Source organism: Callithrix jacchus, chromosome 2 (genome assembly GCF_049354715.1).
Source record: "Callithrix jacchus isolate 240 chromosome 2, calJac240_pri, whole genome shotgun sequence".
NCBI lineage: Eukaryota > Metazoa > Chordata > Mammalia > Primates > Cebidae > Callithrix > Callithrix jacchus.
The window spans coordinates 156,793,112-156,809,655 of NC_133503.1; the positions used below are offsets into that span (position 1 = coordinate 156,793,112).

A 16,544-nucleotide genomic window follows, 5' to 3' on the forward strand; every position below is an offset into this window, starting at 1 on the left:
CCAGGGGGCTTCTGACCAGCGGAGAGCTTCAGCCCCACTCAAATGTTCTCAACCTGGAAGAGGGAGTGCATGGAAGAACAGATAGATAGACAGTGGGGTCTGGAGGACTGCCAGGCAATGCCAGAACAGCGAGTTTATTTATGCACACTACCGGTTATATACCTTTCAATATTTGAGAAGTGACGTACATTCCATTGCATCTTAAAATCAAAAACAAGAATTACAAAAAAGGGCTACAGAAAGTATGACTTATAATCAAAGGGTGTACAGCAAAGGGACAATAAAGTTTGCAAAAAGGGGGTCATAAATCTAAACATGTGTTTATCCAAAATCAGTCAAGCAAGCAAGTAAGATCATTAACAAGGTACAGCTGGAACTTTCTAAATGCCATTCTAAATAGAGATAATCTTTACCTATTCTTATAGGATCCCATGCAAACAATATGAGTGAGTTAGCAGAAGTAACTAAAATCATAAAGTTATTGTGCAGAGTAGGAATTAGGAGGCAAACATTGTCTAATAAAACCACACAATGTCTTGTTAGTCCACAAGGCCTGAGCTCAGCCATCCTGTTGCAAATGTCAGAGGCAAAAATAGGTGCTTATAGAATCAGTGCAACCAGACTTCCTCTTTTCCCCTTAGTTCAACAGCCTCTAGGGGAGGAGAAACGTGTATGGGCTCGAGCTCAAGATGGCGAGCGTCCTGTCAAGGGTCCCTTGCAGGAGTGATCCCCACATCAAAGTATTTTGAAAGGTATAAACCAAAATGTGACACTAAACCCCTCTCCGTAAGTAAGCACCATTATCAGTTTCTTGCATTTCCTTCTAGGAAATGTTTTATTTAGATGGAATATAGGTACAGGCATAGTCTTCCCCTTAAACTTTTACCCAAATGAGGGCATATTCTTTAAAAGAAATTTGTTTTAATTTCCATGGGTTTTTGGGGAACAGGTGGTATTTGGTTACATGAGTAAGTTCTTCAGTGGTGATTTGTGAGATTCGTACCCATCACCTGAGCAGAATACACTGAACCCAATTTGCAGTCTTTTATCCCTCACCCACTTCCCACTGTTTTCCCTGAGTCCCCAGAATCCACTGTATCATTCTTATGCCTTTGCATCAAATGAGGGCATATTCTAAACAGTTGTTTTTCACATTGATGGAGACCTTTCCATATCAGCACATTTATGAAGCTCTCATTCTTTTTTTAATGGCTGCATATATTTTATTTGGAGCACCATATGAAGGAGTACAGTTTTATTTAACTGGTTCCCTATTATTGGGTGTTTAGGCTATTTTGAGTTTTACAAGTCAGGCTGTAATAAATATCCCTGTGTATATATGTTGGCATACTTTTTCAAGTGGGATAAGATCTTAGCAGTAAAATTACTGGGACAGAGAATACACACATTTCAAATTTGAATGGGTAATATCAAATTCACTGCCTTTAAAACTGAGCATATCATTTTATTTCCTAAAATCTGTTTTGTAGTCTATAATGTAGACTATAGAAATGTAGAAAATACTCCGTATTTTTGGCCAAATTTGAACCACAGTATTCACATCAGATCCTTTTTGAAGCTTCTGAGGATAGAAACTGTACCGCATTGGTTTTAATTCCCTGCAGTGCTTCAGAACAGTAAACAGAAACCGCAGGCATTGAAGGAAATGAGGTGAATGAAAACACGGCAATAGTTACTGAAAGAATTTCAGAGTCTCTTCAATATTTTAAAGAAAGAGGAGAGAGAGAGAGAGAGAAGAAATATAGAGGCAATTACATTCCAGGAGGTTGCGTAAGAAGTTGGGTGATTCTCCTGACACTGGGCAGCCTAAATCCTGTTAGCTTGGGAAATCGTGGGAAGTGGGAGGTAGACAATGGCACAGGGGTGAAAACCAAAGTTTTGAAAGATGATGTAAGCCAGGCAAGTCCTGCCTCAATGGACAGTGGCCATTGTCCTGGAGAACCAAGCTCTCCAGGGCCCCAGGCTCCTTCCAGGGAAAAACACTACCCCCACCTCCTTGCTGAACACCTGGCCCACTGCAGTCTCTAACTCCAGGAGTTAGTTTTTCATCTCAGCTTCTTCCTTTTAGTCCAGTTTGCTGGATCAGAAAGGGCACTTCACTTAATGGCAGCTGAACTATTGACTGGCCAGCGGCTTATGAGATGGCCTGGCCCAAAAAACCTTTATTGTCCCTGAATGGAGATCGCAATGATGAACCAAACCAATCATATCTTCTCTTGCGGGGAATCCGCTTTTGAGACATTTGGGATTGTCACCAGTTGACAGAAGTAGTAACTAAGATACACACACAGAAAAAGAAGACAGATAAAATGGGAAATGCAGAAATAGAAATGACAGGATGTGGCTACTGACCGGATGTGTGACATAGGGAAGAGTGAAAAGCATAAAGGCAACCAAATTTTTAGTTCAAATGACTGGGCGAGAGTCAGTGGTGTGAGTCAAAATGGCAAGTTCATGCGGAGCAGTGGGGAAAATAAGGCCAGTATAGGACAGGCTGAATTTGGTAAGTGAGCCAACATTCCAAATAAAAAGATTCAGCATCAGCTAGATGCAACGTGAGTTTTGGGAGAGAGTGCAGAGCTGACAACATAGCAATGGGGTAACCCCCACAGTGCCGCTGCTGATGCCATGACAGTGGATAGAATTCCTACAGGAGAAGGGCAATAGAGAAGACAGGGTTCTGTTCAGTGAAGAAAAATAGGAAAAGGAGCCAGTGAAGAGGTGAAAGTTGCTGACGAGAAGTTGGCAGGAATTCGAGAAGCTTGTGGTGTTATGGCGACTTGGTTGGGAGTAACAGCATGTGCTCATCATTATCAAATGTTCAGAGGAACCAGAAAGGAGGAGGCTTGAGGTGGGACCACTGGGTTGGGGGATGAACAGAGGCATGCTCATCCAGTAGCATAGCTATAGATTTCAAGGAAGTGGAATTATAGTAGTGAAAGAAAAGAATGCACAAGACAAAAAAAAAAAAAGACAGAGAATAGGTTTAAGGGAAGGCAAGCTTGTTGTTCTCATTAATTTGTTTAACAACAGGGAGTGTTTAGTTTTTTGTGAAAGTATCTGGTTAAAATAGAGTGAAGATGAAGGTCAGTAGATCTGGGAAAACAGAGAAATTGAGATAAGAATCAAGAGTGCCGCATAGTTATAATTCACATTTCCCACTCATTGTAGTAAGCATAATAAAGTTGTTCAATTCAATTCAAACTCATATGTTTAAGATTCCCTGGCCTTTGTTAATTTACACCAAGTGATTTATGAGGTCAATTTGTCTGAATCTCTGATGAATATTAACAAATTATGACAGATTGCCCCATTTCCTACTGTTTTAATCTAAGATCTTCTCATTTCATTTACTTCATATAAATTCACATAAAAATCATGTAATATCTTATTAAAATTCTAAAATCAAAGATTTAACGTTCCCAACTACCTTCTCAAAGTATTCAAGACATAGAGTGCTCAGATTTTTTTTCTTTATCTTTTCCTTATTTATTAACACTCTCATATTATGAAAACATTGGTCTATTCACACCAAAACTCACCTTGCATATTGAATTGCTCCGAATGTGTTTGTGAGGTCCCCACCATATTGGGATGTCTGGGATGTTGCTAGAGTCATTTCTTCTTTGGTTCTATATGTATTCAAGTTAAACACAACTCTTGGATTATTGGCATACTGAATTAACGCCACCTTCAAAAGAGCAGACATTTATTAATGGGTTGCCATTACATTATAAATCATTTCTACTTAACCAATAAAATAAAAACCAAAGTATATTTAGACATGGGCTGAAAGCTTAAAGGGATCACTTCCAACTTTGTTCTTAAAAGTTACTTTTCTTTCAATGGAATAATTTCTTCTCTGTTAGAGGCCATCAGTGTACAACAGCAGTATTATTGCCAAGAAAGATGATGCGATATAGTGTATGATTTGATTCTCAAGAGTAATAATTGTAGTTTTTAAGCACTGCCCTATAATATTTTAATGTGGATGACTATTAGAATACATTTTTTAACAGCAAGATTAAACTTGGTATAAATAAACTTTCTAATTACCAATGGACAGAAGCTCACAACTATAAGCAGTCACAGATGGAGAGTAACATCTCATCAAAGGACAGTAACTATGTAATAAATAATTAGAGTTGAATACAACAAAAACCAATGTGCTCCTAATTAGTGTAGTCAATTAAGGTCTATTTATTGTGCTGGATTTCCTCCATTATGGGCTTCAGCAACTCTGGAAAGAAGATGCTATGTGTGCCTGCGGGGCAGGGAGTTTCTGGTTTTTAGAGAAAATGCTGCTGGAGAGCATCTTATTTGAGAGAGTGGAAAGAAAGAATTTCTGAACAAGACATTTGGGAGCGTTCCCTAATCCTAGAGATCAACAAGGCCATACCCTTCTGTTAATGTCCTTGTTTGCAGGCATTCAGATCAACCTCTAAGCCTAGGAGATGGGCTTTCCAGAACAGGAGTGGCAACAGGGATCTGTGGTAAGAGGCTCTCTGAAATACAGGTCAGTATGTAAGGAGGTAGAAGAGGCAAGGACTGGATTTCTGAGTTCACTCCGCTGTGTTTTGCCAAGGGGCAGTAAGCTAGGCACTGGGAAGATAGTGAGAAAAACAATATTCCTAGATCCCTTTCTCTAGGGTGCAATGTAAGACTTGAGAGGGAGGAAAGAATAAAAAATAACCGAGAATTTCAAAATCTAATATGAGAGGAAGATGGCAATAATCCCGTGACAGAGCCTCAGGACTTCTGTGTGAAAAAGAACAAGAAAGATTTAAAGAAATGTGATACATTAGGATTCATGGAAAGGTCAAATTAGGCTGTAGGAAAAGAGACTGAGGTTAACCACTTCTAGAGAGGAATCAGATGCACTGCAGTAGGAAGACACAAAAGAGGAAGACTGTGAATTCTATATAGGAGACTATTAAAAAAATTAATCATATTATAAGGGTAACTCATTTAGAAATGGAAGAAATAAGCAGATACGTATGAAAACTTATAAAGGGCTCTAAGAGTGGTGCTTTCCAGAAACTAGTGCTATATGTAGTTTTATTTAGCAGCATGACCTGGAAAATGCCCACAGGGAAACTTCCAAAGCTTCTGTGGGTATTGAGATACTCTTGGTACTGAAGAGCAATTTCAATGGGGGAAAACGTATAACAACATGTTATAATACTGAACAGGAAAGCAGAGAAGCAACTTTCCATAAAGATAGCTGGAAAGCATTTAGGGAAAAAATGTCAACAATTTGGATTAGATGTTGGACATTGGAGTATCAGATGCAGTCCACGAACACACACTGGTAGCAGTGAACTGGTCCCTGTTGGCACTGGTTCAGTGTACTGCTACAACCAGAAGGCCCATCAGATGGCAGATTAAATCAGAAAAAACAACAACCCCAAACCAGAAATTGAACGTTAAAATAATACTATTGAGTTTTAGTTGCCTACCTAAAGAAGATATTAAAGCAAATTAAAGACTTCTTAAAATATAGAGAGTTATATAAAATTATTGAAAATAACTTTTCCATAGGCAAAAGGGCAAGCTAGACTAGATATGATAACTAACTATAAAATATTATCATAAATGTTAGAACTATGCTTAGTGACTTATTTATACAAATTTCAAAATTTAATAATTGTTTTACCAGTAAGGAATAAACAAAAGAAGTTAATTATTATTCCAAATGGACATAAAACATACATATTGAATTTTAAAATTTAACTCATGGGTTAGAGGAGAAAGATAGGCAATTCAAGGAAGATTAAAATCTTAGATCCCATACCCTTAATGCTTATGTCAGAAAGAGAACTGTAAGGTCAAAAGACCAGCATTGGGCAATGGCACAGGTAGCATAACCCAATGAAGTACAAGTTTCAATTAACTTGAAAAATTGCCATTAAATTCATTTAAAATGGGGATTTGGCAAATATAAAAATTAAGACTTCATATTTAACAATTTTTTTTTTTTTTTCAGAAAAAAAGCCACAAATTAGTTTATGCATTTCTGATGTCCATACCTGTGTCTTCGTGGGGCCTATATCCAGGCCTTGTACAAATTTTTCCAAAAAATTCTTTACTGCATCCCAAGGATAAATACTATTTGATTCATCACACACAACCACAACATCTATGAGGGAAGGGCAGGCTACACAGGAAAAGAGAAAAGAAGAAGATTTCCATAAGTAAGTCACATTTCACAGCCATAAAAAACAAGACTTAAGGAGGGTTTGGGTGCCACTAGTTGATAACCTTCCCCCACTCCTTTAACTGTAAGGCACTGCTCACCCCATCTGCACATTCATAACTTACTCTGAACTGCAGGTGAAAAGCTGGACGAGAGCTGAAAATCAGAACTGATGTCGGAGCACACACCTGTTGTGTAATACTGATTCCCACACTGCTGTGCCCACAGAGGACCACATGTCTTCAAAGAAATGAGAAAACAATTAATGGAAACACATGAAAAATGTTAACCTTCTACCTCTTTGTTATCCAGCTCAGAAATCATCTCTATTCTTTTGCAAGATACTAATAATTGTGAACTCGAAACCAATGAGTCAGTAATGCCTTTGGGGCAAGCAGAAGTGATGGAGAAGGTGGCAGATGCCCAAGCCTTCTGGGAGTAGGAGTGCTGGGACTGTTGGGAGCAGGTGTCAGTGAAAGGAGGAGCTACGAAGTCTCCCATCAAGCTAGAGAAAATGGGTGCTTTCCTTCCAGACAACACCAAGGAGGAGAATGAGTGCAAGTTCATTTTTGTCTCTCAGTTACCCGGACCTCAGATACTTCATCTGTAAAACCAGGATAACTATACATCCTATCTTTTAAGATCGTTGTAAAGATGAAATGGATCTATAGATGTAAAACTCTTAAAACAATGCCAGGTAAATAGCAAAGGCTATATAGTAACTGTCAGCTACTATCATTATCATTATTCTTACTGAACATCAGTTTCCTGCACTTCCTTCTATTCACACTGCTCAGCAGAAACCATGAACCTAATGGCAGTAATCTGAAGAGAGCTTGGGGTCAGGCATAGACATCATGGTGGATGAAGAACCCATGCCTATGAACAGACCACTGGGGTTTCTGCCTGCCCACTGGTGTGAAATAGGCTGTGTTGCCAGATTTATAAAAGAGAGCGGAAAGGGTAAGTTTTCTGCAAAAATTCAGTTCAAAAATCATTCCATAAGCTAAGCAAACACAAATGAGGTTCACTCACTACCAGTTTTTAACTTTGCCCACTTCCTCATTAACTGCAGTCACTAACGCTGGCTGGCACGTGTCTTCTTGCTCACATTGTACCTGCTCCAATCCTTCATATCTCCATTAATGCAATCCCAATTCTCTCATTTTCAAGAGTCCTTGAATGCCAAGAATTCCTGATTAAATCATGATTAAATGAGACGGGAAACATTAAATAACAGCAAACACTGATAGATAAAAAAGGAGACAAGTGCAAAAGAGAAATCTAATTAAGATTTTTTTAAATGCCTACAGATTTTAACGTTATGTAAAGCTGTGGATCAGTTATTAAAACTGAACAGAAGAGTGTGGGCTTGCAAGGAGTAATTGGAAAAATAAAAGGAAACTTATTTGACCCAGTTTAACTGTCAAAGGAGAAGGAATTTTGGCCATATTTCATGCTCAATGAACAAGGCATAGTTTTCTCGCTATAAAACTGATTGCCAATTAATTAGAAGAAAGTCATTATTAATATCTCTGGTTAGTTTACCAAATAACAGATACCAATTATTGGTTTTTATATCCCCATTCCTAAGCTTTTTTATCACTTTGAAAAAGGACTCATGAAGTATTCAAAAATATTTTTGTTTTAAAAGCAATGGAAAACAGCATTAAGAAGTTGAAATTAAAACATGCCAATTGTTAGTGCCAGAACTACATTCCTACTTTAAGCCCAGAACTTAAGAATTTTCAAAGAAAATTTGATGATTGTCAGTCCTTTCCACATAATTCTTAAGAGTATCTTATGATTTTGACCTTTTAAGTATGTAAAGGAAACTTCGGCTTTTTTCTTCTTTTCTTTCTCCCTCTCTCTCTCTTTCTGCCTCTCTGCTTGCTACCTGGACTCTTAATTAATCTCTCAAATTCTCTTGCTTTTTAATTTTTATTTTTTACTTTATCTGGAGTTACAGATTAAATATTTTGAGGCACATTCTGTAATCTCTAAATATCAACATGTTCTCTTTTTAAATTTATGCTAGCTTAAAATCAAACAAGCAAAAAGATTAAAGCAACCTTATGGTAAAGACGTTGGAATATCATAAACCATAAAGATCCACTGCAATATTCATTTTTGCACTGTTGTTAACACATATCACAAGCAATACCTAATTCACTTACTGGTAGCACAGTCATCAGAATAATAATATCCATTAGTAAAAATGGAATGACATTGTTCAAAATTGATTACATTTTTAGAATAATACAGCTATAAAACATAGGATTTTAAGAAAGCATGACAACGATTCAGGCAAAACTAATGTAAAGTTGAATTAGGCTCCCTAAGACAATTTTGTTTGTTTTGTTTGTTTATTTGAGATGGAGTCTCACTCGGTTGCCCAGGCTGGGGCAGTGGCACAATCTCAGCTAACTGCAACCTCTGCCTCCTGGGTTCCAGTAATTCTCCTGCTTCAGCCTCTAGAGTAGTTGGGATTACAGGTGCATGCCACCACACCTGGCTGACTTCTGTCTTTTCAGTAGAGGCGGGGTTTCACCATGTTGGCTGGGCTGGTGTTGAACTCCTGATCACAGGTGATCCACTCTCAGCCTCCCAAAGTGCTGGGATTACAGGCATTGAGCCACCATGCCCAGCCTCTCTAAGACAATTTTAACAGGGTTATACAATTATTACATACCTATGTGAGTCAGTGGAAATTGCAAATAAGACTGTGTTTTTATTTGCCTTTAAACTTTTTTTTGATGTGTGATGCTTTTCCCATTTTTATATAGTCAAATCCTTTCAACAATTTGCTATATTATTTCTTCTATTAGTTCTAAGCTCAGAAATTTCTCCATCCTTCAGGAAATTTCCATATTTTTCTAGTTTTCTATATTAACTTTCAATTCACTTGAATTTTTTCCATCCTTCAGGAAATTTCCATTTTTTCTAGTTTTTTTTAATATTAACTTCCGATTCATTTGACAGTGTATTTGGATATGTAAATATTAATCAATTAACTATTCCCAAAGCACTTATTAAACAAGGCATTCTATTTCACTGATTTGTGATGTCTTTTCACTCTTTTCATAACTAAATGAAAGTAAGCACTGACATGATATAAGATGAGACTGCTCCATGCCTCACATAACACCAGATTAGTCAACAATTTCAGGAAATGATTAAAAACCAGAAATACTTTTCAGCTTTGAACCTACTTTCTTAATTAGCAGTACCTATCTTGAATGATCCTACAGGAAGTGGAAATGAGATGTGGGATTCTGCTGTTATCAACAAATACTCAGCACACTTTCCAAGGGCAAAGAATCAGGGTTCTTTCTGTTGCCTTTTCTTCAAAACATTCAATGGCAGTGGTTTTGCTGAATATCCTAAAAAGTCTACACATGAACACTATTTTGAATATTCAAATTGGATAGCCAAAAAATAGCATAGTTTATCAAAAAGCCAGTTCTAAGCATCTAAACCCCCAGAATGGGAGGGAAAGTGAGAAGACACTGACTACCTACTTCCTTGAGAGGAATAATGATTTGTAAAGCAAACACTCACGAGAAACCCTCCAGTTCCCATGTTCCTTGTGAGGGTCAAACCGAGGCTCATGTTGGTTTTTATCTCAGTAACATTCGGAATGCTTGTCGAAGCTTTCAAAGGGAAAACAATTTTTAAAAGTGATTAAATCATCATCATTTACTTTAAGATTAAAAATGCAGGCACACCCATGTTTGCATGTAGCATTCAACTAGTGTCATCAGTGTAGGTACTTGAGTTATATAATGAAATGTGGGGAAATGAGATAGATGCCTCCAGTGATTTGGTAACTCACATTAATGTGTGAGGCTGCAGAGCATAAGACGGTAAGGAGCCGGCTCTGGAGAGGGTATGACTTATAGACGTTTAAATTTACTTTTTTTTTTTTTTTTTACAATATTCTGGCCAAACAAAACACATTTGCAGATATCATTTTTTTCCCTCTCTTTTCAAAGTCATAGTAGCTCTGTCTAATGCTTTTTAAAATTTTCGAGTTAGTAAAAATATCCTGGAAGTGTTATCAAAGGATGCCCTATGATAGAATCTGGCTCAAAGCAATAGTTGGTGAATGTCAAAAGGAAATCAGACTAGCCATATAGTATGATAAATAAATCTCTCCACTTCCAGTCTTCTTCTCTATCTTGGACAAATTATCCCTTTTTACTGCTGCCTTCATGTTCCCTACAAAGAGTATTATCTCCCGTTTACTAGAAAAGTCTTCCAACTCTGCTATCCCATAGAATTGTTCTTCCCAGCTCCCCTTCACTGCTGAACTTCTAGAAATGGAGGTCAACTTTCGCTCCTTGTATATTCACAACTGATACACTCCTAAATTCTTTGTTATCTATTTTCTCCCCATAACACCAGTGGATTTATCCCCTAGGTGAGTAAGTTACACAAAATATGATCTGTTCAAATACAGAAAGAAAAAAATAGAACATCTATAGGCATGTTGTTATTCTTTAAAATTTATTTTTATGTGGAGGTATTATTGGGAAGATACTAGGTCAGCACATGTACATAGCTTTAAAAATAATAAAGATATATACATTATGAATGAGTGTTCAGAAGTTAAGGGTGATATGATATGTTAGGAGTGATATACTAAAATTTTTGGACACATAATAAAACTTTAAACACTCACTCCAAATGTATATATATGCATTATTAAAAGAAATATATATTATATATAAAACACATACTGAGTGTTCAAAATATTTGAAGATCATTGATCTAGATCACCCACAACCTGCTTAAAAAAGCTGAAGACATTTACTCAACCCTCATCCCCTTCAAATTCTGTAGCATTTGACACTGCTGATATTCCTTCTACTTCACTGAACATATGTTTATTAAGCCCTATTATATGCCATACATTATTCTAGATATTAGGTATACAGAGATGTGTAAAGAATACTAATCACTATTTTTGAAACTCTTCTTTCCCTTGAGTTTCACAACACTCTTTTCTAATTCATGTCTCAACTCTTCAGAAGAACTCAGTGATTCCTCGGGGCTGGTTTTTTAGGACGCTGCTGCTGCTGATGTGATGACGATCAAATTGAATGACTTTTTACTTGTATCGGCATGTTACTTGCAAATGTTGCTCATTTAGCTGTCTACCCTTGAACCTTTAGCAATTTTTTTTGGCATTAATAGGAGGCATCTGAGATGTGGATAATTAAAAGAGCAAATAATTTCAACTGTGGATCTGTTTCATTAGAATGCAAGCATTTAGACATAAGGAGAAACACAGAGCATTTTTTGGCAACTCCAAACTCAGCCCTTGTACTGATGTTTCCAAACTTAATGGTTTATTTTGCAAGGAAGAGAGAAAGAAATATGGACCGCCTCGGACTTCTGCTAGTAATCATCAAAATTATTCTAGATGTTAATGGAAACCAGTCCATGGTCTGGAGGTGAATGGTTCAGGAGACAGCACATTTTCCACGCATCTTGTTAAGTCAAGTCTCCAAACTGTTTTGGAAATTTGGATACAATTGTGCCCCATATTACTAAAGATATAAGGGCAAAAAAAGCTGTCTATATTTCTTTAAGACAGAATGATGATTGTTTGGATGTTATTTTTCAGTTGAGTCTAAGACAAATCACTTGCTAGTTTAAACTTACTTTGCAAATTTAGTTTTTCACATGTGGCAGTGGATAGGTCAACAGGACATTTATACACATCTCCCATGCGGTTCTCAGGAAAGCCACTCCAGGGTGAACCAACCAGTAACCTAGAAACAGAATTTTGTTTGTATCAGACATAAAGTGTTAAGTATAGTTTCTTAAAGATAACCCTGACCACAACAGTGAGAAACAAATTTAAATTTCAATGTGAACAGTTTATATTTGTTCAGTTATGACTTGACCTACTTCCTTTCTGCTTAGCAGATCAACAGCCTCGATGAATGCCTGTAACACTGCTGCTTTGCTACACATCCTAGAAGGTCTCTCTAAAGCAATGCTGTTCAATAGAAATACAATGCAAGCCACAAATATGAGCTGCGTATGTAATTTCCAATTTTCTAGTAGCCAGCCACATAAAGAACATAGAAAGCAACAGGTGAAGTTAATTTTAAAAGTATATTTTATTTAACTCAGTATATCTAAACTAGCATGCAATCAATATAAAAATCAATGATGACATATTTGACATTCCTTTTTCCTAAGTCTTTGAACTTCAGCGTAGATTTTATACTTAGAACACATCTCAATATGGAAAAGTAACATTTCAAGTGCTCAGTAGTCACACCTGGCTCATGGCTACATGTTGTTCAGCACAGCTCTAAGGAATGAAACAAAATTAAAACCAAGAACAACAACTAACATTTGTTAAGTGCTTTCTATGTCCTAAGCATTTTCATATGTTGACTTGTTTAGAGAACAGATATCTTATCTTAGTGGCTTTATGATAACTGTCTTTATAAGGGGGTACTTAGCAAAAATACACAACAAATAAGTTACAGGCTGTCTTTATAACAATGTGCATGTATCTAGAAGGCAGGATGAGACTGGCATTCACATCCTTCCTTTGGTTAGTTTCACTTCCTTCAGAATTTCACCTAGAGACTATGGGTTTTCCTGCAGAAGAACTCACCTGACACTTAGAACCACAGAAGACTGGACAGAAAGAGCCCAGTAGCCCAGTATCAGTTTGATCTTTGGAAACCGCAGCAGGTTAGTTACTCGGTAGCATTCAATAACATGGAAGCATATTTGCTTCAATTTTTTTCATGTCAAGGTTGGGAAGGATTAAAATATCTGAGAAACTAAAATGCTTTCATGAGCCATCTGTAGATATATTTTATAATTATCAGTTATACAACATATGCCATATGTTAAGAGGGATAGTAGATACAAAAGGATTAAAGCAGGCTGCTGCCTTCAAATCTAGTAAAACTAGATATATGTGACAAGTAAAATAAAAATTCAAATGACCTGGAATATATGACCTAGTTTTCTGGTAGAAAAAAACATTAAAATGGTCCAAGGTTACAAAAATGGACACTGAAGGATAAAGGCTTTAGCCTTGAAGTCTTAGCATGCAGAATAGATGAACAATCATGTAAAAAGGAAAATGCAGATTATTTTGAAAGTTAATAGTTCAGTAATAAGTTCTCTCCTTTTTCATCTTATGAAATTATTCTCAAAGTAACATAGAGCATTCTAGCATATTTAAATTCAGTTAGCTTTAATTAATGTTAGAGTTGAAAGATTTTTTTCTTCTTATGAGCAAATAATTAGCATAATTTACCTATTAAAATATCACCATAGTCAGGTTTACAATAATACCAAGCAGATAGGTTAAGGCTTTTGAAAAAGATAGAAATCTAAATGTTGGATATTAGTAAGTCCCAATAGTCACTTTAATGAAGGGAGGGAACCAGTGCAGAATTGGAATGCATGCTTGAGCTAATCTGATATCCTTCAAATTTATGACAGCTCAGAAGAAATTAGGAATCTTATAGAGTCTGTACCAAGAAAATTGTCTTCGAGAGCCTTGATTTTCTCCATCTGTACAGGTCTGCATTTCATAGTAGTACTACACAGCATTAACTCTGATTTTTGCATGCTGGACAGATCTTAAAGTGTAAAAAGGAAAAAATCTGACTACAACTTTCTTCTCTAAGCCTGTCATTTTTCTATATGTCCTCATGAAACCACATTTCAGTCTTACTGAACTTTGACTCTTCAAATCAGAGTCTCTGTTGCTTCTAAACCTTCGTACATGCTGTTTCTTGCCTGGCAATGTTTACTCATTAGTTAAGTCTTCCGTTTGACACTGCTTCCTCTAGGAAGTACCCTGGCTCTTTTAACTCTTGGTAAGGTGCTTTTCCTACGTACCTGCATAGCCTCTGACCTCTCCCAATCCCATTAAAAAAAAAAATCAGGGCTGGGCACTGTGGCTCACGCCTATAATCCCAGTATTTTGGGAGGCCGAGGCTGGGGGATCTTAAGGTCAAGAGTTCAAGATCAGCCTGGCCAATCGGATGAAACCCCATCTTTACATAAAATACAAACATTAGCGGGGCATGGTGGCGGCTGCCTATAGTCCCAGCTACTTGGGATGCTGAGGCAGGAAAATCAATTGAACTGGGAGGCAGACGTGGCAGTAAGCGGAGATCGCACCACTACATTCCAGCCTGAGCAACAGAGTGACATTCCATCTCAAAAAAAAGTGATATTGCCCCATAGCTGCCTGCCTATTGACTAAATTCCCTACTAGAGAAGAAAGGTACGTGAGGGCTAGGAATTCTGTGGCTACAGCAATGAGTAACCACTTGTTGAACAAATGAGTTTAAAAAAAAATGAACAAACAAATGAATGGGCGATTCTGTGTTATTATTTAAAAAGGAATTTCTAGGTTAAGGAAAATTTGAGTAGAAAATCCTTATTTTATTTTATTTTTTTTTTAGATGGAGTCTCACTCTGTTGCCCAGGCTAGAGTGCAGTGGTGTCATCTTGGCTCATTGTAACCTCCACCTCTCAAGTTCAAGTGATTCTCTTGCCTCAGCCTCCTGAATAGGTGGGATTATAGATATGTACCACCACACCCAGTTAAGCTTTGCATTTTTTAAGTAGAGGCAGTGTTACGTCATGTTGGCCAGGCTGGTCTGGAACTCCTGACCTCAAGTGATCCACCTTCCTTAGCCTCCCAAAGTACTGGGATTGCAGATGTGAGCCACTGCACCAGGTCGCCAGAGATAATCTTATCTCCATTTTACAGATGGAATCACTGAGACACAGAGAGATGAGTGACTCGCTCATGTTCACACAGCTAGTGAAAACCAAGTTTCTGAAGCCCAGGTTCTTAATCCTTAGGCTAGTGTCCTTCCTCTTAGATGCTGGAGGCCTGGCATAGGGCCCAGATTGGGAAAATTATCTTAGCAGATGAGGTGGGTTCTAGAACTATCATGGAGCAGTAAACAGGCAGAGGAGGTCAGGCCACACTTACGTGAAGGGGTGTGTGGCTGTGTGACATGTGAAGGAGCTGCAGACGACACCAGGCACAGCTGTCCTGCGAGGGCAAATCCACACTGGGAGGCCCAGGCTACATTGTCCTCAATGGCAGGTAGGAACAGGGTATGTTCAGACAATACCAAATGCAAATGCCAACTTCGGATGATTCTATTATACACAGTTCCAACCATCCTCACCACAGCCCAAGAGTGGCTGGCTGAGAAACAAAAGTGAAGTGTGTCTGATCTAAAGTTTAACTGTTTTGTTCATCAGAGCTTTCGGTAGCTAACTGCAACAACTAACCTTTTTCTCCCTGAGAAGACTGTTTGTTTTTTTTTCTATCATCTAAGCACTCCCTGGACACTCTTCCCCTCACCTTCTACCACCTTATCTAAGAATTCAGGATTTGGTAACATTGCAGCTCAGGAGGGGTTAGAACACCACCTCCACCTCTGTGGAAACTGCAGCTCTTCTAGGTTAATCAGAAAGAAGAAAAAAGTAAGCATCTGTGCAGTTCTGTGCCACTTAGCAAGAAGGATGTGAGACCACATGAAATTCCCTGAAAGACACATACAAATACATCTATGACAGTATTATGCTATCTTAAACTCTTAACACAGGCAATAGAAAATTGTGGAAAACCAGACCATTTTGATAATTCTTAAAGAACAAGGGTTTCCTCATCATATATGACTCATTTCTTAAATATTGTGAACCACATTAGTAAGTAGGCTACAGGTCATGGTGGTGACTTCAGAGAAGTCACAAGCCTCTGCTTACCACCTTTATTGGAAACATTTCCAGCAGACTCTCCTCCTCATTTACACCCTAAGGCTTTGGCGAAATCCTAGTTCCTGTCAACTCATCCTGATTAAGAAGAGGCTATGACATCACCAGTGGCTATTCCAAGAAAATCATAACACTCTGAAATTAATCAGACAGAAAGATGAGGGAGGCTGTTATATTTCTCTATAGAGAAATATAGGTGAATATACCTAGTGAAGTATGGTGAAACTTCTTTGAAGTAATGGATTTAATTTAATCCCAACCAGACAAAAGAGTTGCATGAACAGGCGTGTGTGCTGATTCTCAAAACAAAACAAAATCCCAAGACATAAACTTTTCTTTTCCTCCAGTGAAACTGGGAATTCTTCCAAGACTACTTTAAATAACACTTACTGTTCAATTATCTTGTGGGAAAATAGTGATTATGTAGACTTCCAAAACACAGCCAATTTGCCTACCTCCAGTGGAATTCAAAATGCTTTGTTTAGTTAGTAAGCGGCATTTATGGTGGTGTAGGAAGGACAGTTTGAAACCC

The 16,544-nt window shown here is 37.6% G+C and overlaps 1 protein-coding gene across 2 annotated transcripts in view; it reads right to left on the bottom strand.

Annotated features, from left to right (window-relative positions):
* The window catches only part of ITGA2 (integrin subunit alpha 2), a 107,848-nt gene that overhangs the window by 42,157 nt on the left and 49,147 nt on the right, over positions 1 to 16,544 (bottom strand). For both annotated transcript variants that reach the window (XM_035291593.3, XM_035291594.3), the window contains 5 exons: positions 11,888 to 11,997; positions 9,779 to 9,870; positions 6,343 to 6,457; positions 6,051 to 6,178; positions 3,564 to 3,712 (listed from right to left, as the gene is read on the bottom strand). In XM_035291593.3, coding sequence (XP_035147484.3) covers positions 3,564 to 3,712; positions 6,051 to 6,178; positions 6,343 to 6,457; positions 9,779 to 9,870; positions 11,888 to 11,997 — 594 coding nt within the window. The remainder of the gene's footprint in view (positions 1 to 3,563; positions 3,713 to 6,050; positions 6,179 to 6,342; positions 6,458 to 9,778; positions 9,871 to 11,887; positions 11,998 to 16,544) is intronic.